The sequence below is a fragment of the Aethalodelphis obliquidens genome, unplaced genomic scaffold (assembly GCF_003676395.1).
Source record: "Aethalodelphis obliquidens isolate GAN/ISIS:26980383/991018 unplaced genomic scaffold, ASM367639v1 scaffold1, whole genome shotgun sequence".
Taxonomy (NCBI): Eukaryota; Metazoa; Chordata; class Mammalia; order Artiodactyla; family Delphinidae; genus Aethalodelphis; species Aethalodelphis obliquidens.
The window spans coordinates 11,772,594-11,795,677 of record NW_020837945.1 but is presented as its reverse complement, the minus strand read 5'-3'; the positions used below and the strand labels follow the sequence as shown (position 1 = coordinate 11,795,677).

Sequence of the window (23,084 nt, the reverse complement as noted above, 5' to 3'; positions counted from 1 at the left end):
TTATTTGCGGGGAGAGGGGTTACAGAGGCCATGCCTGTTTTCTGGAGAAAACTTGGGGAATACTGCACGGTGTAAACCACCACCATCCAGATATCACCTCTGGGTTGGCGTTGGAGTGTATTTATTTAACTTGCGACTCCTTTCAAAGCATGCATTTAAGGTAATAGGGACACGGCACTCACAGTTTTGCAATCTGTTTTACAATCCGTTTTCCACTCACCTGGAGGAGGATAGTGCCCTTCCACCTCTGCACCTGCCCCTGCCAATCTGCCAATCGGGTGACAGCGGTCTCTAGAGACCGGCGCGCGGGGGCGGGGTCCGAGGCAGGGGCGGGGCTTCGTGTCGCCCCGCCCCGCCGGTTCCCGGAAGCAGCCTCGGGGCGGGGTCACCGGAGCTCCCTACGCTGGCGCGGAAGCGGGCGTAGGGGCGCGTACCCCGGTGCCCGGTGGCTGCCCGCGGCCCCCCGAGCGCCCTCCCGGGCTCCATGCGCGACCATGGCGCAGAGCCTCCGGAGCTGGCTGGGCGGCTGCCTCCTGGTGTCAGGTGAGGGGTCTGCGGGGAGGGGACGCCGGGCATTCTCCGGAGTGTCGGCTCAATCGCGCGCCCAGCGCGCTTCCCAAGCCGGGCTGCCTGCGCGGAGACCCGGCCCCGCCTTGGCGCTGCGTCCCGACCCGAGGTGCGCTCGGGAACCAGGAAGCTCGGCTACGACGTCGGGCAGCGATGGCCCCAAAGACGACCCCTGAGCGGACCCCAGAGGCGCACTCAAAGTGACTAAGTGCCTGGGCGGGCCGTCAGGGCCTCCCACTAAGTCCCCAGCACCCCAAGATCTGAATTCTGCCCCTCAACTCTGCAGCTCTATTGTTTCTGAGTTCTAAATCCACTGAAACCCTTCCTGTCCCGCTCTAAATTGCTAGCCCAGGTTCAAACAGCACTATGGATCCCTCCTTCCTTTCTGATGAACTCATCCCTGGCCTTCCAGGGTACCTTGCTCTCCGGTTTCCCTCCTACCTACCAGCCTGTTTCTATTTGGGATCCTCCCCCTCTACCAAATCTCCATACAGCCAAGTTCATGCCCGAGCCCTCTTCTCTCCTTCCCCTACACTATCCCTTTTGGGGGGTATCAGCAGAACTCTAGCATTAAATACCAGCTATGGGCTCACGACTCTCAAATTTATATCTGTTGGTGTTAGTTGGGTGATGGGCCGGTGGCGGTTTAACATACTCTTCTCTGTACTTTTCTGTATGTTTGGCGTTTTCTATTAAAAAGTTTAACAACGATTTCTGTCTCTAGCCCAGATCTATATTCTGTGCCCCAGGCTCATTCATCCAGCTGTCTCTGATATACCGACTTACGTATCCTTCACATCTCAAACCTAATGCAAATTCTCAACTGGGACTCCTGATTTCCCTGTCCCCAGCTCCAGTCAGGCCATCAGGTACTTAAGCCAGGAGTGGATATTAACATCTACTTCTTCACACCAAATGTATTAGGAAACCTAGATTTTATACCTCTGGAAATATACCTAAAATCCATCTACCCACCCCTTCACACCTTTCTACCACCACCCAAATCCAGGTCACCCTCAGCCATCCCCACTTCACTCTTACTATCCTCCTCCCCTTAGCAATTTCTTCTCTTCAGATACAATCTAGACTCCTCAGCACAGCTGAAGCATGTCTCTCCTTCACCCACATGCGCATTTGAAGACTTGGAGCCATAGGGAAGACCTGAGTATGGGATATGGTTATTTTCTTGGACAGCCTTTTAGAGGAAGAGAGTTGCCAACTTTTCCCCCTTTATTTTTACAGCATTAGGAATGGTGCCACCTCCTGAAAATGTCAGAATGAATTCAGTTAATTTCAGGAACATTCTACAGTGGGAGTCGCCTGCTTTTCCCAAGGGGAACCTGACTTTCACAGCTCAGTACCAAAGGTAAGTCTGGGGTGCTCTTGTCAGAGGATGGTGGCTTTGGCTGGGCTGGTCACTGGGCCAGACCAAGGAGAGAGTCTGACTGCTGTCACCCCAGTGACCTTGACAGCCCAGGGGGAGCCTCTCTCCTGGCCTTCTTCTTTCTGTCCCAGAAATTCTTGTGAAAGCGCTGTTCTCTGAAAACAGACAAGTAAACTCCTTTTTCCTTTTTCCTGTGATGGTTCATGGTGTGACAGACATTTTATCATGTAGATGGTGAGTGTCATCGGCCACAGTGGCAGCCTACCGCAATGCGAACATATCGGGCTTGTCACTATGAATGTTTTCTAAGAGACAAATGCCAGTGGTGACCATCTTCCAGTTATTAGAGTAGTATTGCTAGAAGTCAACAGTGGAAGCCATCCAAGAAAACTGAGGTATTCAAAGCAGGCAGGAAGCCCCTTGCTCGCTTACCGCCGACCCCCTCCAGTAGGTTATAAACTGCACACCCCAGTACTGGGGGGGTGCAGGTCATTTGCATAGTGAGCACTCAGTTACTCTGAAATTGAATGTAAGACAGCTGCTGGGCAGACGCTTATGAAGGAAGGGTATCACCAACCACGGTTGCCTCAGTGGTGTTCTGACCTCCCAGGACCTGCCCAGCCTGTCGCCAGCCCTCCGTTGGCAGCCTGCCACTGTACACCACAGGCTGGAGTGCAGATGACGCACCTTTGTGCCAGGTGCAGACAGCAACAGGAAGCCAAAGGCCAGTGAGCCGCACACCTGCTTCCCGTGTAACTCAGAAACTTCGTCAAAGGCAGACAGCTCCTTCAGTGAGGAGGGAGGAATTGGGGGTCTCAGATGCCGTGGATCCCATACTCCTCCCACCCGGCCTTTATTTTACAAACACATCCAAGGCCTGCTAAGTCAGAGAAGAAGGAGAAAGATGAATAAGATAATCCTCGTTTACATTTTTTTTTTTTAAACTTTTTAGTTCGAAATAATTCCCAGGTAACGAAACATTTCAAAATTTCAAGTATAATACAAAGAACTTCCAAAGAGCCTATATTCACCAATTTTTAAGGTTCGCCACATTTTCTTGCTTTTGCCCCTTAATATTTCATTGTGTACTTCATGAGAGCAAGGATAACCTTTCACATCGCTGTGGTACAGTTATCAAGATATGGTAGCTTCACCAGTGATACAGTCCTTTAAGTCCATATTCCAGTTTTGTCAGTTTCCCCAAGGACTTAATTAATAAGCATGATTCTGAGATTTATTTTTCTCCTGCGGTGTATTTTCTAGCACTGACTGGTTTTATAATTTCGTCTGTGTTTTCTCCACTCTGTCTTGATAGCTCTAGGGATTTCACTGTGGAAAATGAGCTTCCCTCTCTGTCTGTCCCTCTCCCCTGTGGCTTATTTCTTGTTGTTCTGTTCTTTGCTTCTTTGCCATTGGAGTAGAGGTGTTTGGTTTTAGGTGTTTGTCTTTTAGATGAGAGCTCCCAGTAACCAAGAATGGATACCTGGGTTCCAGGTCTCCTCAGCATAGACTTGCAGACCAAGCATGGCCTGTGCTGGGGAAAACAAAACACGTGCTGGGTGTGGAAGAAATTTGATCCTGAAAAATCTGATTACCCTTCTGTGGCTCTGGAAGAGGTTTGATTAGAATCTAACCTGAGCAGTTGCACAGTACAAATTCTTGTTGTATGTGTACATTGGGTAGGGCTGGCCGGTGGTGGAGGGAACTTCAGAGGATGGCTTGCTGATTTGAATATGGAAACATCTAAAACAATTAGATGTAAATATGGGGAATAGATCCTATTAGCTACTTCATGGGAAGAAAAATATCTGTAGGTGCAATAAAAATGACCTAGTGAAACGGAAGTTATTGCAGAACAACTCTTGCAATACTCCTGTGTTCCAGCCAATTCATGCATTAGTTTAAATGCATGGAAAGAAATGGCCGCATGTGAGAAAACCCCCTTCATGAAATGACCCTTGGATTTCCCCAACGATGGGATGTTAGGCAGCCACGGAGACTTGATTGATTAGAGAAATGTTTGTGGTCTATTAAGTGAAAAAAGCAGACAGTGAAATAGCATAAGCCCAATTATCTCTGCCTCCTAAGAGTGCCGTGGACTGTGGAGTGGTGCCTGAGGCAATGGGCTCTGAAGTCAAGCAGACCCAAGCCCCATGGGGGAGTGTCTTAGGCTCTCTACACCTGGGCCTCACCTATAAAATAGGAGTGATGTCACTTCCGCCCTCCTGGGGTTGTGAAAATTCAATGAGATAATACTGCAAAATCAGTGCCCCACCTGACACCTACGTGCTTGACAAGTGTTGGCTGTTATTATTGTTATCACCGTCATCTTCATTATTACCTCTTAGAGTAGCCAGATTGGTTTTGGCACAAAGACAGGAAGGTGCCAGTCAGACAAGATTCATACTTTTTGCAAGACCAGAGCCTGGATTTCCTTACCTCAGGCGGAGCTAATTATAGCTCCTTTGGCTGTTGTGAGGTTAAGTTACACGTACCTGGTAGGTATTCTCAAACATTCCTTTCCTTCCACTTCATGTTTCTGCCACCCTCCCTTCAGGGGTTGGTGCCAGGGCTGGAGATCTGAGGTCAACGAATTTTATAATTTTTCCAGCGTAACTGAACAATAGTCACTTACAAGACATTATTTGAAATCATTATGATACACTTATTTTGGCTAATCTGTGAATATCAACATTTCACAAACCATGCCCCACAAGTTTCAGAAATACATAGCTAAAGAAGGCAGCTTTCTGGGTCAAATATGTTGAATACTCAACCCCTTTTTGGAAAGACACATTTTACTAGGATATGAAAGTCTCTGAGCAGTTCTGTTGTGAAGACAGACACCTGTTCATGTCTCACCCAGTTTTTGCCCCAAATTGTTTGACTGTGGGATGGACTGTTTTTGAAATGTCTTATGATACCTCAAGGATCATTAAGGTTCCATGGAGCACAGTTTGGAAAATGCTCGTGTGAACGATACATAGTATTCTTTGAAATTGACAGTAAGGAATTTGCTTTATTCTCCTCACATTATCCTCCATTATCCTTTGGTAGCAGAAGAATAAAGCATCAGTCAGCCTCAGAGCGACTGAGGGTAGAACTCTCATGATTTCTTCTGATTTTGTAGTTACAGGAAATTCCAAGATATATGCACAAGTACTGTCTTGACGGAATGTGATTTCTCAAGTCTTTCCAAGTACGGTGACCACACCTTGAGGGTCAGGGCTCAATTTGAAGACGAGCATTCAGACTGGATAAACATCACCTTCTGTCCTGTGGATGACAGTAAGCCATCTTGGTTTTGATTTTGTTGTTATGTCATCATCTTGCCTTGATTTCATTTCCCCCTTGGTTGGCCCGTCAGCAAGAGTTCTTTGAGTGCCCACCAAGTGGATGGCCTTGCACAAGGAGCTTAGGGAATGTAATAAAGAGGGCTGTGGCCTTAAAGAAGTTTGTGGGAGAGATAGGACAGGGTAGGCATAAAGCAATAAGATAATTAAATATAAATTTGATGACTTTAATGCCTCGAGGGTAAAAACGAGTTGGAGCCAGCGCTGTTAATGAGAAAAACTAGAAGGATTTGTGTGTTGAATTTTGGAGGAGGAAGTCAGTTTGGAATCATGACTTAAAGAAATGTGATGCAATCAGCAGAAAAATAAAGACTGATTTTAGGCGGGTGTAGAGACAGAAAGACCAGCTGGCCCGGGATGAAGGACAGAGGGACGGATACAGCTGATGGCAGATGGGTTGGGTCAGGCTGGCTGGTCGGCATTGAAAAAAATATTCCCAGGTTAGAGCCGGAAGGTCATGGGGACCCACCAGAGGTCATAAAATGAACATCATTAGAACATCAGGAATTGAAAACTAATTAAACCACCAGATAGCAATTGAGAGAATAAGAAGGAGAAGAATCTCATGAACAGAACTCAAGTGCAGCCCTCCAAAGAGCAGATCGAGAGATGCATTAGAAGGATTGCCCAGGACTTCCCTGGTGGCGCAGTGGTTAAGAATCCGCCTGCCAATGCAGGGGACATGGGTTCAAGCCCTGGTCTGGGAAGATCTAGTTTCAGACTTTGTTGGAAAATGTATTTGCTGGAAAGTGGTTTAATTATATAGGTTCAACACTAAAAATAGAAATACCATCTGTTGCTTCCAACCCAACAATGGAAATAAAGAAGATTCAACCCAACAGAAAGAAAAAAAGAGGAGAGGAATTAAAAAATAAAAAATGGGACTCTTTACAGAAAACACAAAGTAATGTAGTTGGAATGATTCCAAATATATCAAATCACAGTAAACATAAATGGACTAAACCTGATTAATGAAGGCAAAGATTAATAGATTTTTTTTTTTTTAAGAAACAAAATCCAAGAATCCTCCTTAGCCACGTCTGTCAGCATCACCTCAGCAGTGTATCACAGGGCAGAGTACTTCAGTAGCCCAGCTGGTCTGCCCAGTTACGAAAAGTAAATGTTGATGTTTTTAACATGTGAATTTTGATTGTCATTTTGCTTTGTTCTCATACTTAGCCATTATCGGACCTCCCAGAATCCAAGTAGAAGCACTTGCTAATTCTTTACATATGCGTTTCTTAGCCCCGAAAATTAAGAATGAACCTGAAACATGGAGCATGAGGAATATTTATAACTCATGGACTTATCATGTGCAATATTGGAAAAATGGCTCAGACGAAAAGGTAAGCACGGCGAATCACATGCATTGCAGATGTAAGCTCCCTCTCCTTTGCTCAATGTTGGTCGGAGGGAGGCTTTGCCAGGTGGCAGCACCTTATGGTCCAGAGCAGAGGTCTGTTGGGGACCAGCCCCAGGATCTAATGCCTGATGATCTGAGGTGGAGCTGATGTAATAATAATAGAAATAAACTGCACAATAATAGAAATGAACTGCACAATAAATAAATAAATAAATAAACTGCACAATAAATAAATCATCCCGAAACCACCCCCCTGCCCCTGGTCCTTGGAAAAATTGTCTTCCACGAAACCGGTGCCTGGTACCAAAAAGGTTGGGGACCACTGGTCCAGAGGATCTCAGGCCTGGTCCTTTGAGCTCCAGAAGCTTCCCATTGTGGGGGATGGCCGGTATGTCAGGTCATGCTTCCCATTCCACAAGGGCAATGCACAGAGCAGACTTCCTGGGTGCTGGTGCAGGAGCTCAGGCCTTTCTCTCCCCAAAGGGAAGTTGCCTAAGAAGGCAGAGCTGACTCAGCTGTTGGCTGGTGGAACTTGGAGTCAGCGGAGTCAGGTGATCAGTGAATGTCTACTGTTGCATGGCATGAGGCCCCAGTACACCACAGAATAGTCAAGTCCGTGTCCAGGGCAGCCCCAGCCCTGGATGAATGGTGGGTGTCACATTTTACTGGACTGACCCCACTTTTCCCCATTGCTTTCCTCCTCTTCCAGGGACAGTGCCTTTCACAACATGGGCTGGGAGTGGAAAGATCCTGTTGGAACGTTGCCCCTGCCATTGTGTGACTCTAGTCACATTCTTGACCTCAGCTTCTCAGGTCTGCAAAATGGGCATATAATCCACTTCATTAATAAAGTGGGGATAATAACCTACTTTATAGGATTGTTGAGGAATTTAATGACATAATGAAAAAAGTAAGCTTGTCCCATTACCTGAACAATGGGTATGGTCAATACGTGAGGTTCCCGTGCCCTTGTGTAGACGTGTCAAGACTATTTTCATTCATCTTTGTTCAACTCTTACACTTAGTGCTTCTGAGCTGAATGCCATCTGTGGTCCTAAACTAACTTACGTATATTTTATGTAAGTTAAGTTATGCGTATGTTATCTCCTCTGCATTAAATGTTGATTTTATCACTGATTCTCAAGCGTTTGGGAAGAAAGGGTCACCCATGCATATTGTCTGAAGAATGATGTAATTAAATTTATATCTACATACTATGTAGCCCCCCAAAAATCTCAAGTTAATCTCCCTCCCCCAAAAATGCTCTATTGTGATCAATTCGTAACGTATATAAATGTCAGATCACTATGTTGCACACCTGAAACCAATAAGATATTGTATATCAACTATACTTCAGTTTTTAAAAATGCTTCGTTAACTGACGCAGGGTATCTGCCTTCTTCACAGAATAGATGATTTTGCTTATAGTCAAGGCCCCAGGATTTGTGTGCCTAGGAAGCAACACAGAAAGTTTTATGGTCACTTATCAAATGCAAGTGTCCCTGCCAAAGTCTGGGGTAGGAAGGTAACTCCTGGAGGTTGCAGCCTACTGTGATTAAGGATCAGATTCCACAGTTACCAGGCCTGAGTGCCTCCTGCCCCAGGCATGAAATTCAAAACCCGGTTTATCTCTTTAGCTTCTTACCTAGAATATGCCCGCAGGACAGGCATATGGTTACATATTTGTGCCTTCACTCTGCCTGCAGTGTGGAAGACTTTGGTGTGACACACGGAGTGTTGGAAAGGCTGCCTGCTCCCCAGTGCCTCCCTCACTGTGCCTGCAGGGTCACCTTTACCAGTTTATACGTGCTGTAGACTCAGCGTTTGTGTTCCCTTCCCCCTCTCCCCACCCCACCCACACTCCCCTGCAAATTAATACTTTGAAACCTAATCCCCAATGTGATGGTAGTAGGACCTGGAGCCATTGAGAGGTGATTAGGTCATAAAGGTGGAGCCCTCGTGAATGGGATTAGTGTCCTTATAAAGGAGGCCCCAGAGAGCTCCCTTGCCCCTTCCACCCTGTGAGGACTCCTGAGAAGACCCAGCTATGGACCAGGAAGCAGGCCCTCCTCAGACACCAGATCTGCCAGTGCCTTGACCTTGGACTTCCCAGCCTCCAAAACTGTGGGAAGTAAATGTTGATAAACCACCCAGTCATTGGTATTGTTACAGCAGCCTGAAAGAAATAAGATTAAATGGTTCTCTTTTAGAATGCAGGTGTCTCTGAGAGAGCGCCATATTAGGTCGCCAAGCTAAGAGCATTAAAAGCTTTTAGAAATTCTTTCTTCCTGATGGGGGAAAGTGAGAAAATATCAGAAGTTGTCCAGAAGCGAAAAAAGGCTAGAAAAGCCCTCACATCCGTGCCACCCTCTTCCATGTATGCTTCTGACGTGTCAACCTCTGAGTTTAGCCTTGAAAAAAAATGCATTGTAAGGTTTTAGAAATATTGGGTTCCTGGAAATGAAAGCCAGGGGTTTTTTGTTTTTATTTCTGCTTTTAATGATTAGAAGTTATACTGTACTCTTCATGTTTTCAATTGGTAAAATCCAATTCTCGCCTTCAGTGAGCTTAGCTTCTTATACAATAAAGGAATCAAGCTGTCAGCAGGCCCAGCCCCCAAAGAAAAGTAACCAATTACTAAAGTAAAAACAGAGTCTGTGCTCACTTTCTATTGTAGCTCCTATTCACGTAACAGATTTTTCATAAGGCCCTTCTGTGAGGAAATTGTAACCATGCTGGAAATACAGGCAGGATGTACTCTTTGAATTCCCTTGATTTTGCTGTAAACTATTTTGGTTTCTCAAATTCAGAAATACATCATCAATTATGATATATTTAAATTAAACTAAGATGAGTCTGGGACGCCCCCACCAGAGTTAGGCTGAGGGGTGTGCCCTCGAGGGGAGTCGAGCCGCTTGGGGCCGGGCAGCTCAGGTTCGTGAATGGAGAAGTGATTCAGAGGAGACCCCCAGGCAGCCTTGTCAGGAACATGCTCTGGACTTAGAAAATCACACTGAGTCTTACTGTAGATGACTGGTGTGTTCATTTGCCAGGGCTGCTTTAACAAAGTACTGTAAACTGGGTGGATGAAACAACAGAAATGTATTGTCTCAAGGTTCTAGAGGCTGGAAGTCCAAGATCAAAGTGTCAGCAGGATTGGTTCCTTCTAAGGACCATGAGGAAGGATCTGTTCCAGGCCTCTCGCCCAGCTTCTGGTGGGTGCTGGCAATCTCTGGGTCCTTAGTATATAGAGGCATCACCCCAATCCCTGCCTCATCCTTACGTGGCATTCTGTGTGCACGTCTGTGTCTACATTTTCTCCTTATAAGGACACCAGTCGTATTGGATTGGGGCCCATGCTAATGACCTCATTTACGTTGATTACATCCGCAAAGACCCTCTATCCAACCAAGTCACTTTTGAAGGTACTAGGGGTTAGGACTTCAACATCGAATTTGGGAGGGGCGAAATTCAACCCATACAACTGGTTTATTTTTTTAAAAAAAGGAAGTGGGATGGCTTGTGTGTCATTTAAACTGGAGAATTCAGGGCATGAGGTGGTTTGGCAGGACTGTGGTCAGTCCTTGCCCTGCCCACCCCGACCTCAGAATGGTCTCCGGGGCCCCTGAGACGACCCAGGAGGAGCGCCTGCTTCCTTCATCCTCCTATTTTGAGCCTGAAGGAAAGATTATAACGAGTAAGTGGGGCGGGGAGGCGGGGGAGAATAGATGATACCCCTTCACTGCTGAGGCATATTCTTATTTTTGTCTCTGTTACTAGTTTCCAGTTACTGGTCAGTATGACTTCGAGGTCCTCCGAAATCTTGAGTCACACACAACTTACTGTGTTCAAGTTCGAGGGTTTCTTCCTGATCGGAACAAAACTGGGGAGTGGAGTGAGCCTGTCTGTGAGCAAACAACTGCTGACGGTGAGTCTCGAGATGCACTGTCTACAGTTCTGTCTCCTCTGAGCATCTTTTTCCTGAAGGGAGGGCACCATGCAGCTTGTGGGATATTAGTCCCCCGACCAGGGATCAAACCCACGCCCCCTAAAGTGGAAGCACGGAGTCCTAACCCCTGGACCTCCAGGGAAGTCCCTCCTCTGAGCATCTTAAGTAGCTTTAGAGACTCCCCGGGAGTGTGAGGGCCAGAAGGCTCCTTAGAGATCATCATCCAGCTCAAACTCCCACCCAGTTCAGCCGCGACTGACCGCCTCATGCTGGGAAGGAGACCCCAACCTTCTGAGGCAGCTCGTTCACTCCTAGACCAAAGGGATGGATGGGAGATCCTTCCGTCCGGGGAGCTGAGGTCTCCCTCCACGCGTCCGCCTCCAGTGTGCTCGTTCTGTCCTCTTGGGCTCCCTGAAGCAAGTCTCAGTCCTCCCAAGCCCACCCAGCCAAGGTCGAGCCCTGACAACCCCCGCCAGAAGCCTTTCCTTATGAGGCTGCGCATCTCCAGTTCCTTCAGGCACGTGATGGGAAGAGTTTGGAAACCCCTTCACTGTCCTCAGCAAGCTGGTTTTAGGGTTCCTCGTGAATTCAGGACCTCAACACAGTCCCCCACATATGATGTGTACCACAGTGTCTAGCAGAGTGCCTCCACGCTTGGTGTTTCTTAAAGAAAAAAACATGGGGAAGGAGGAAGGGAAGGAGGAAAAGAGGGAGGGGGAGGGTACCAGTTGGCCTAGACACTGAGTAATTTTGTACGGATGCATTGCATTGGCGTACAGAATGATAAAAACTTGTGGCCTAGATGTCTGTGTACAAACGTCAGGCCCTTTGGGGCCTTTTTGTCACTTAAAGATGTCCAGAGGTTCCGCCAGCTCAGACCACAAAAGGATGCATACACGCAGGTCTGCTCCTGACCATTTTCATTTACGGAGGCCCTCCTGGAAGCAAGGTGCTGATCTGGGGGCTACAGAAATACAAAGGAGCGTAATGAAGAATTCCCTCCAGAGAGAGAGTAAAACTTTTCACCTTCTGTGTCACTGCCATTCTGAGGCAACTGCAGTGCTGCCGTCACAGTGATTCATCATTTCAGCTTATCAGGTTCTTCGTGAATGTTGGGTTTTGTCATTGAACATATTTCTCTCCCTGTTTTGCTTTGTCTCATCAACTGATTTGCTGGTAGGAGGTTCAGGATCCTTACCAGTTCGTTGTTTAAACTGTTGGTGTGTCTAGGATGTACCTCCCTCTAGACCGCCTAGCTAGTTGCTTACTGGTCACCAATCCATCTGAATCTAGTGGACTATTATGTGAGCTGTTTGGTTTTACTGTCCACAAAGTCACCATGTAAAACTTTGGCAAATATGACCTGAAATTGACACCCAGTGCCAAGTGCCGCACTGTCACAACCGTGTCCCATGAGTGGTTATGGGATATTTCTCAAAACAAGAGCCCGGTAGTCGGATGTGCTTGGAAATGATGGTACGCCGCATTTCTCTCTCAGAAAAGTCACCCCATATATTAGCATTTTTAGCATATTTGATCTTTCAACATGATTTTTGAGGATGAGCATTCCAAGGAAAACAGCTTGGGAAAAACCAGCCCATAATGTGCCGTAATTTACCAACAAGTAACCCTATCCAAAACAGGAAAGGCAGCCACTTGGAGCCAATTTCTTCTCGGTGGCCTCGTGTTATTATTTTTTGTGATTGTCCTTATCTTTCTTAAGTATTTGTAATTAGCCACTTAACCATCCATTCCAGAATGTCTGTATTTTTTTCTGGATATCACATCCAGCTTTCCAGCCTGGAGTTTCCTGAATCTTGTTGTTGGGTTTTTTTCCTTCGTTTTGTAAATGCACAAATTACTTGCCTGAATCTAGGAATCTTTCACCTCAGCCAGGCATGTGATCTTTTCAGTGCCATCCGAAGCTGTTCTCCAATCATATTAAGCAGATTTTTTCAGGAATGCAGAGCCATGTAGAAGATGGAAAGTCTTGCTGTCTCTCTGGAGGGAATTCTCTGTCAGTCTCCTTTCTTTTTCTGTAGTTCCCTGTCCAGTGCCACGCCTCTATCTGAGGCTGAGTCGACCTGCCTGTATTCCTCCTGCCATGGCTAAGCCTCTCAACAGCACCGTTAAATAACAAGAGCTTATCTTTTTATTCCTTTCATGAATCATTTGTGCTTGAATCAGAATTCTGTGCTTTGGGGATCCTCACCCAGCTTGAATCCCTAGAATCCCTGACCTTGGAATCACCCCTCTTTCCTCTAAACACCTGCCAACTGCTTTCCCCAAGCCTGAGTACATGCCCGGTTGTCCTGTGTCCCGTCCTTCCCTGCCGTGAACTCCAACATAATGAGTGGTGTGGGGCGCATCCTGAACTGCCTGGTGCCTTGGCCGCCTCGTCTGCAAAATGAGGGGAATCAAAGGGTGTCACCCAGGACAGCGCCAGGCACAGAGTGAGCCCGCAATATGGGTTCGATGTCATTACCGTTATTAATAAGGACATTATTAAAATCATGCATTTAAATATTCCTTAAGGTTTATGTCATGGAACATGGCATGAGGCACACACTTTGACCGAAAAGAGAACTATTTCAAATATTTCGTGACTCTTAAGTGATCACCTATTAACTGACAAAATCCAAACTTTTTTTTTTTTTTTTTTCTTTTCGGTACGCGGGCCTCTCACTGTTGTGGCCTCTCCCGTTGCGGAGCACAGGCTCCGGACGCACAGGCCCAGCGGCCATGGCTCACGGGCCCAGCCACTCTGTGGCATGTGGGATCCTCCCGGACCAGGGCACGAACCTGTGTCCCCTGCATCGGCAGGCAGACTCTCAACCACTGCGCCACCAGGGAAGCCACCAAACATTTTTTAAAAGAAAAGGAAAAGTAGGGCTTCCCTGGTGGCTCAGTGGTTAAGAATCCGCCTGCCAATGCAGGGGACACGGGTTCGGTCCCTGGTCCGGGAAGATCTCACATGCCACGGAGCAACTAAGCCCATGTGCCACAACTACTGAGCCTGTGGTCTAGAGCCCGCGTGCCACAACTACTGAACCCATGTGCCACAACTACTGAGCCCACATGCCACAACTACTGAAGCCCAAGTGCCTAGAGCCCGTGCTCCACAGCAAGAGAAACCACCACAATGAGAAGCCTGCGCACCGCAAGGAAGAGTAGCCCCCGCTCATCGCAACTAGAGAAAACCCTCGTGCAGCAACGAAGACCCAACGCAGCCAAAAATAAATAAATAAATAATTTTTTTAAAAAAAGGAAAGGAAAAGTATAGCCCACTGAAAATCTGCTTTTGTCAAACATCATTTTAGGTTTTTTTAAACATAGTTCTCTCATTTAAACCTCACAAGTTTTCAATGAGAGCATTGAAAGGCTCTTCTCCCCTTTCAGAGACAGAAGATGAAGGTCCAGAGAGGTGAAGTAACTTGCCGAAAGTTGCTCAGCTAGTAAATGACAGGAAGAAAGTAATATCTAAGCCCACTGCCTACAGATTAATCCCATAGGTAAGCAAAGGCACGATTTCCCTGTGAAACAGAAAGGGAGTCCACCTGACAGCATGATCAGACAGACTGAAACAAGTTAGAGAGCCTTATATAGAGGGTGTTGATCACTAGATTCTCCCACAATTCACAGCCTGTGTAAAACAGGGTCTGCTCTCCTTCCCCATTTCCCCCTCTTGGTGAGTCACAAAAGCATCCTTTGAATTTTGTCACCATCAACCAGGTGTGCCTGTGGAATGTCCTTGTCTAAGATGCTCAAATGTCTGGGTTGGAGACCCAAGGAGACCCAGGCACTGTCCCCCGGGGGTTCATCATAGTGTCACCAACCATGCCAGGGTAGGTCCCACTGGAACTCTTAGACGGGGGCTCGCTCCTTCCCGATGATGACATTTCAAAGAAATGGCCTTCAGGTCCTTGAGAAAGACGCTCCTTGGTTGTAGGAGATACATGTAGGTCCCAAAGGGACAGAGGAAAGATTTACAGTCCCGAGCTTTTTGTGAAAATGCACTAAGAAAGGAAGGTCAAGAGTTGGCAGAACAAAGGTGAATTCCTTTGGTAGCCTTGAGTTTTTCCAGAGAGGAGCTCAAGGGGGTGCTGGGCGGTCCCAGAGCTCAGCCTTGGGCTGCTGGCGACCACACTGTTGGGGGAGGTCTCTGAGTGCAGGGGATCAGGTGGGGTCATCTGTGCAGTTCTCAGTTCAGAACGCTGTAGCGCGTGTGTTTCACTGGGGCTCTGGGGCCCAGGGAGTCGTGTTTTCTGCTTCAAGGCAGAAGAGCTTTATCCCCACCAGGGAGCTGATTGCTACCCTGTGAGTAGGTAAAGTGGGTCAGAGTTCTTGCGGCCGCTGCTTTTGTGTGTACCAGCAATCATGCCAGAAACCCAACTTGGAGGAAGACAGGAAAGGGTGAGACTTGAAAACCTCTGGGTCCTCGAACAGCTGCTGGGTTTCCTCCTCACGCCTTCCGAGACAAACGTGTGGGTCCCCCCAACGGTCAGGGGTTACCATTGGATTGTGATGGTGAAAATAGTGTTACGGTCACTGTCAGCCAATCTGTGCCTGACAAGAACATGACCCAGCCCCTTGTCCCTGCAGAAATCGCCCCCACCTGGATCGTGGCCGGGGTCCTGGGAGCCTCGGTGTGCACCGCCCTCCTGACGCTCACTGGCTGCTTCGTCTTGCTGCGGTGCGTTTACAGGAAGGCCAAGCATGCCATCCCCCCGAGGAATTCTCTTCCACAGCACCTGAAAGAGGTAGGTAGCAGGATGGAGCCAGGTGTGGATTCGGAAACACTGACCAGAAGTTGTCCTTCTAAGTCAGGGCCGCCTAACTCAGCACAGCGTGGTTTCCTGGAGAATGACACGCACCTTGCACGCTGGTCCCATCCCTGGTGCCACTCCAGGGAAGTCTGAGCTCATGGAACAGCCCTACGGGAGGGGGTAAAGGTTTGTTTTCCGAATCCCGTCCTCCAACCTGGACGTTGTTCCTTCTCCGACCTTCCCTTCCCCGAGCCCCAAGTCATCAGGGAGCAAAGGTGATGGTCCTGGGACAGGAAGAGATAAAGCAGAGCTCGGAGCAGAAAAGATGAGAGAGGGAAAACTGTAGGCTGAGTGCCAGCGAACAGCCATGGGCAGAGGATGGGAGGAGGGGCAAGTGCGATTTCAGCTGTGGGACATCTGAGAGCGACTGAAATTACGGGATGTGTGTCCGAGACTTTAGGAAAGCAATTTTTTTTTTTTTCAAGAAAGCTATTTTCAAAAGGTTTGGGAAGAAGAAAGGATGTACCTGGATAGAGACTGTAGGACGGAAGTGACCTAAAGAAATGAAATCATCCTGCCTATACTCTCACACTTAGAAATGAAAATGTGCCAGGCTCAGCCCCAAATGATCCTGTCTTTGGTCTCATTCCCCAGGAAACAGACTCTAAAATGGAGATTTGCATTCAGAAGTCTTAGTGGAGCTAGCCTTGCGAGTAACACCTCTGCGGGAGAGAGGGCAGCAGGATGGGATGAGGGATACGATGCCAGTCCTGAAGGGGCTGTGGTAGAGATGTCCAGGGCTGAGGCTAGAGGGCCCACGGGCCCACATTACCCTTGGGCTGGGTGTGGGTGCCCCCAGGAAGGAGGTGTAACTAGATGTGGCAGCTCCTTCAGCCCCGGGAACCTTGGGGGAGACGCTCAGTGGGGAGGCAGCCCCACTCCCAGCAGCCAGGGGAGCAAGTTCCTCCTTCCTGAAGGGCATCTGGGTGGCGCATTGCAGCGTCCACTCCAGCCCACCCCATAAACCACCGGGACGCGCGGGCGCAGCTTCTCGAGGAGCTAAGTCGATCTCTTAGGTTACAAGGTTACAAGAGGAAGGTTAACGGAACAGGGTCCAGCCCCATCACTGCAGCTGGTCCCACGGGCACAAGTAACACCCGCTGCTCGGCTCTCCCTTCTAGAGGCCCCTCTCCCCTGACCAGCCGCTGCTGACATAGGCTACTGACCTGATGGGGTGACTCAGACCCTCCGCTCTGCGAGGACTGAGCCCCTGGTCACAGGACACCAGGGATCTGGGCACTTGTGCTTATCCACTTGCCGTCAGAATTGGGCAGGGGAAGTCCCAATACCATGAGATGCCCCATCACCCAGCTGGGTGCTCCCATCGCGTAGCAGCAGCCTTTTCTCCTCCTGATGACCTGTGTGGCGACTCCTTTCCTTGCTGGCTAGTTTCTCGGCACAAGGATCCTGGCATGACGAGGTGGCAGCTATCACTTAAAGTTCGATGGGATCCCTACTGTGTCTCCTGGTGGAAACGTCCCCCACTGGGATAGTAACTGTTGAGCTATTATGTAGATACTTACGTAACCACTTAAATGGCATCACTTACAACTCTAAAACCGTGCCTACCTCCTGAGCCGTACAAAGAAACCTGGTTTCGGCCCCTGGGCCATAGCCTGCTGACCCCTGCTCTGAGCTCACGGAGCCTAAGATTGCGTGGATACCAGTTCCCCAAGTGGGTCAGCGGGAGTGATGGCAGGCAGGGCCACTCCTACTTCTACCCCTCGGTCCCTGAGCCCCTGTACTCTACTTCTTGGGGACACACTATCACACACTGTCATTGATTCTCAGTGCGTGCCCAGTGCTGGAGGACGATGGCCGGTCCTCACAGGGCACCGTCTCCAAGCTGGTACCACTCCCAGTCCCCCCCTCCCCCCGTACCTTCAGCGGGCCAGCCATCGTCCTTCCAGGCTGGCAGACGCTGGGTGGGTGGCCCCGCATGCGTTACCATCAGGGTATTGCACTCCTGGCCTCCTCTGCTGTCATGGGGTCCCATGGCCTGACATGATGTAATGTGAGGTCTGTGTCAGTCAGCACGGGCCACCATAACAGAATTACCACACGCTAGGCGGCTTAAACCGCAGACACGTATTGTCTCAAGTTCCTGGAAGCTGGAAGCCCAAGATGCAGGTGTCAGCAGGGTCAGTTCCTTTCAAGGGCTGTGAGGGAAAAGCCGTTCCCGGTCGTTCCCCAGGCTGCTGGTGGCTGCTGGCAACCTTTGGTTCCTTAGTTTGTAGAAGCGTCCCCCCATCTCACCTTCATCGTCACGTGGCGTTCTCCCATCTGTGTCCAAATCTCCTCAGATCAGATCAGGGCCCACCCTAATGAGCTCCTTTAACTTGAGTACCTCTGTAAAGACCTATCTCCGAATAAAGTCACATTCTGAGGCATGGACTCTGGAAGGGGCACCAGTGTACTCTGACTGGAGTTGACACCTGTTTCGGGAATGATCGGCTGTCCCTATCCTGCAGGGCCGTGGCTGGCACTGCTGAGGCCTGACAGAGCTCCACTGGCAGAGGGCCCCGCTCTGGGTCTCGGAGTTCATATGTGGTCCAGAGACCTCCCCACCTGGAGCTGCTCCCACAGTCCATCCACGCGCCTCTTTCCGGACTCCCTTGTGCTGGCCTTCCAGTCTCCCTTCCTCTGGCCCCTGACCACCAGCCTCGCCGTCGGCCCCTGCCTCGGATTCCATGAGTACCTGATCTTGGACCACTTTTCTTTCCACACAAAGGGGATGACCAGATGCACGGCCCGGAGCTCTGCCCGTTGGGAGCTTCGCCCCCACTGCCATCAGGGCCCCCAGTTGGGGCTCCAGTGCAGCTGTGGTCCATCTTTGGTTTGTGCCCGTGTGCCACGCTGACCTCCCTGTGAGCCACGTTTGGCCTCTTCCCGCTTCTCCTGGTCATGAGGACCCGTCCCCCGGCGCGGTCATGGTGTGAACAGAGGCAGATGTGCTGGTGCAGCAGGGGTAGATGCAGGGGAGGCCGGGCTGCCTGCACGCGTGCCCTCTGACCCCACCTCAGGACCTGGTGGGTCTGACAGGCCTCGTGAGGGTCACTTCTAGGTGGCACGGTCACCTGGTGTCCTGTGGCCCAAGGCTCTGTCTCTCCCAAGTCCCCATGGCCAATACTCCCAGAGCTGTTTTCAAACAGCGTATAATTCTCGGCTGCAGGTGGCCAGCCTGGCCTCAGAACTGTAGTGGCCACGCAGTGACGCTCCTCTTGGGATTTGCCATAAACTCCACTCAGCCTCTTTTCCCACCGCAGACCCTCCAAGGATCTGCCGGGTCTCACGGCCTCTTCATGTTCACTGGGTTCAGCTGAGATGTCATTGGGAGGTGAGGCCGGGCCTCCGTACCCCAGCATCAGCCGGCGTGAGGTGTGGCTAGGACGGCTTGCTCCAAAGCCCGTACCCTCTTGGGGGCCCTTTCCTGCTCCAGGCCCCCCTCAGAGCCGGCAGCCTTCTGTATCACTCACACCAGGAGCCATATTCCTGGTGTGGAATGTGCTGCCCCCCCAGAACCCAGAGACCCACCTCGCATCGTGCTTCCCTGGCAGGGGTGGCGGGTAAGACACAATAATGGTCCCTTCCTTTGGAGAGGATGTCCTGGCATTCCCTATTCCGTGGGATCCCTAAAACTGATGTGACAGGTCCCTGACTCTTCACAGGGTGACTCCCCCACCCTCTGAAGTGCGTCTCTTAGGGAGGCCTTGCCACTTCTTGCTTTCCTGGGCCTGTTAATGTGTTGTCGTGGTAGCTGACGTCGGGCCTTTGTTCCCACACCAGCCAGTCCATTGTCCGGGCTGCCCCTGGGAAGGACTCATACAAGGCAGCTCCCTTCTGCGGAGGGCAGTTCCTGGACAGGGACTTGGCTGGGAGCTGTTTCAGCTCCAGTGAACAAGTGTGGGCAGCACAGCTCCTGCCATGGATAGAACGTGGACCGCGTGACTGTAGGCAAGAGACTCAGAGCGGCCAGAACCTTCTAACGAGAGTGCCAGCGAGACTGCGGCAGCAGCAGGATGAGACGCGCGTCTTCGAGAGGTGCACTTCTGAGAAGCCTGTTCGCAGCAGGAAGGACACACGGGCGGGCCGTTCGCTCAGCGTAGGAGGTGTTCTGTAAGTGGGGAGCCGAGAGGAAGCCAAACTGTGTACCTGCTTTTTGCTTCTGGCTTCACCATCAGAGGGGCTCATCAGACAGGAAAGGACGGATGGGACAGTGTGGGACCAGGCAAACCGAAGCCAGAGGCGAGTTTAATTAAGGGGTCAGATGGCAGGAGCTCTGGCCTCCCAGGCTAGAAGACTTGGCAGGCTTGACTGTGGGCCAGTGAGAAATATGGGTGGGCGGGGGAGGCTGGAGAGGGGCCAGCGGAGTGAGGGCGAAGGAGGCACCAGGAACCCACGAGCAGATCAGGGTCCTCAGATCATGAAATTCTCCAGTTTGACTCAAAATGCAGAGAATTCATTAACCCTGGCCCAGAGGCTAATTTTGAGTTGAGGGAGATTTGCTGGGGATGGAGACGTTTAGCTGAAAAAGCCATAGGGAGGTTTACCCACCGCGGATACTCTGAGCCTGCCACCAGCCTGCTCTTCGCTTTCTTGACATTTAGCGCGTCTTGCTTTGTCCTCTCCTCTCCTGTCTCCCAGGAGAGTCAAGGTAGCTTTCGGTCTGTTCCCGTGGCTCCACTGGACCCGAGCCTTTGGGGAGGTCCCTCCTCTCCGCAGCTACCGCCTTTGCACAACGGACCTGGGCGAAATTCCTGACCCCTGCCTTTCCCTTCGGTTGGCTGGTGGGGGTGGGGGAGGGTAGAATGTAGGTTAAGTCATCTCCCAGGGCTGAGCTATGGAAGTTACTTTCAGAAGGCTTAACTGATCCCTTAAAGGTGGAACCAACTGAGGGGAAGAAGTTAAAAATGAATGCCACGCTTTAAGGAACGTTTCTGCACCTCGTCCTGAAGATTTAAGAGCCTCGGTGAACCTACAAGGATGAAAAGCGGAGAATGTGCACTTGGCAGATATTTCAGGAAACGTACATGGGCATCTTCATGGTTGAAGTGTTGGAGTGACAAGGACGATTAGACTCTGGTTCCCGTCTGTAACTAGCCCATCTGCTGGAAGGGACACGCCATGAGTCATCGTTCGTAAAACGGGCTAGATGGAAACAAAGCACATAGATTTTAAATTTGCTAGTAGCCACAGTTATTTTTAAAGTAAAAAGGAACAGAGGAAATTAATATTAATAATACATTTTATGCAACCCAATATATCCCAAATATCATTTCAGCATGCACTCAATTATTTTTTTCAATTGTTGAAATATTTACATTCTCTTTTTCATACGAAGTCTTCAAAATCAGGTATGTGTTTTACACCTCCAGCACACGTAGATCCAGACCGGCCAGGTTTCAAGTGGCTGGTGGCTGCCACACCGGACGCCACGGAGCTGGCTGGAACAGAGGGACACACAGGCTGCTGGGGAGCACCAAAGAGGGCCCCCAGCTCAGCCTGAGGACGCACAGGAGACTAGCTGTTATTCCAAGACACATCTACCCCGTGCTCACAGCATCCCAGCTTCCTAGAGGCAAGGATGCCCAGGCGGCATCAGCCCCACAGCTCTGGGACCATCCTGTCTCCCTCTGGGTTTACAAGAGGAACTCTCAGAGGGGGACCTGTGATCACTCAGCAAATGAGATGCGGGTTTACTGTCGCATTTTTTAAATTGTGGTAAAATACACATAACATAAAATTTACCACCTTACCCACTTTTAAGCGTCCAGTTCAGTGGTATTAAGTACATTAACATTGTTGTGCAACCATCACCACCTTCCAGTCACAGGACTCCTTTCATCTTCAAGGCAGAAACTGTATCCGATAGAAAAACCTCCCCATCTCCCTTCTGCCCCTGGCCCCGGCCACCACCATCACTTTCTGTCTGTGAATTTGCCTAGTCTAGGTACCGCGTGTAAGTGGAATCACGCACCATTTGTCCTTTTCTGTCTGGCATATTTCACTTAGCGTAAGGTTCACCCATGTTGTAACGTATCAGCTTCATTACATTTTGAGGCAGAAAATATTCTGTTGTATGGCTAGACCACGTTCTGTTTATCCAGTCCTCCATGGATGGGCCCTTGGACCGCTTCCATCTTTGTCTATTGTGAATAATGTTGCTCTGAAGACGGGTATATATATATATATATAGAGAGAGAGAGAGAGAGAGAGAGAGAGAGAGAGAGAGAGAGCTGAGGCCCTGCTTTCAGTTCTTATGGGTGTATACCCAGAAGTGGAATTGCTGGATCATATGGTAATTCTATTTTTAGTGTTTTGAGGAAGTGTCGTACTGTTATTGTCCCATTTTTTTAAAACAGCGTTTTCCAGCCAGGAGTTCTGTATAGAACTGTGAGCCCGGAAAAAGAAATGGGGAAATTTGATAAGTAACTCTTTTTTTTCTCTTGCAGTTTCTGAACCACCCTCATCACAGCACACTTCTCTTATTCTCCTTCCCACTGTCTGATGAGAATGAAGTTTTTGACAAACTGAGCGTCATCACAGAAGTGTGTGAAAGCCACAAGCCGAACCTTGGGGCGGGCTGCAGCCTTAGGACCTTGTCTGGGCAGGGGTCCTCTGAGCTGACCTCCAAGGAGGACACACACTCAGCCGGGCACAGCAACCCCCTCCTTCTCACGCCTGCCTCTGAGGGTGATCAGAGCAACCGACAAACAAGGGCTGAGACCAGCTGAGTAACCCCCGGATTGAGAACCTCAGACGCTGGGACAACGTCCACACCACCAAGGAGCTTGGCACAAATACTCCATCTTGGGAACTAGCCACCTTATAAAGGCCTTAATGATTTGAAAAAATAGCCACTGAAGGTGTGATTTTCAGCCTCATGTGCTCACTCAATATAAAAAAGTTCCAGGGAATTCCCTGGTGGTCCAGTAGTTAGGATTCAATACTCTCACTGCTGGGGCCTGGGTTCAATCCCTGGTCGGGGAACTAAGGTCCCACAAGCCACACGGCCCAACAAGCAAAACGAAAAACAAGTTTTTAAACAAAAATATTTAAAATGAGGAATAAAAACCAAGATGCTGTAAAACCTGACCAGAGTGCCAATAGACTGATGTGAAAAATGGCCTCGACTCAAAAGTAACCGTCAGCAAACACTGTACATGTACAGAGCACAGACTTTGTGGATTCTCAGGGACACTTCGACTGGATTTATTTTTCTATGCGGACACATTTTATGTATATAATGCTCGTGCTCAATTAAAGTCTTATTCTCCGTTTAATCCGTGTGCGTTCGTTTAATGACACTACATCTGTGTGATTGTCAGATTCAACCAGGCTCTCGTGTGCCATCTTTAATGTTCATTGATTCAGCGGATGTTCCTCAGTCCCTGCCTGCTGTCAGCCAGGGACTGTGCCAGGCGCAGGGGCCCGACAGCATCTGGGAAGCTTCAGAGAATAGAAGGCCCTGGGCTTTGAATTCTACCTGGGACACGCCTGTAACCTCTCAGTTTCCTCATCTGTACCTGGGGATGTAAGGATTAGTGACACTTGGTGAAAAATGCCCACCCCAGTGCCAGCACATAGCAGTCACTCAATAAACGGTAGCTGGCCTTACCAGCTACATAATCTCATGGGTGTG

General features: G+C 49.3%; 1 protein-coding gene across 2 annotated transcripts; it reads left to right on the top strand.

Moving 5' to 3' along the window:
* The first annotated feature begins 410 nt into the window (after positions 1 to 410).
* On the top strand, positions 411 to 22,725 carry IL10RB (interleukin 10 receptor subunit beta). 2 transcript variants are annotated; one of them, XM_027101249.1, is made up of 7 exons: positions 411 to 543; positions 1,810 to 1,933; positions 5,082 to 5,239; positions 6,550 to 6,650; positions 10,448 to 10,595; positions 15,219 to 15,376; positions 21,895 to 22,725. In XM_027101249.1, exons 1-7 carry the CDS (start codon positions 495 to 497, stop codon positions 22,174 to 22,176), a joined length of 1,020 nt encoding a protein of 339 aa, XP_026957050.1. In that variant the 5' UTR covers positions 411 to 494; the 3' UTR covers positions 22,177 to 22,725. The 2 variants fall into 2 exon arrangements, with proteins under 2 accessions (XP_026957050.1, XP_026957048.1); XM_027101247.1 differs by having other exon boundaries at positions 6,484 to 6,650.
* Positions 22,726 to 23,084: the final 359 nt, after the last annotated feature.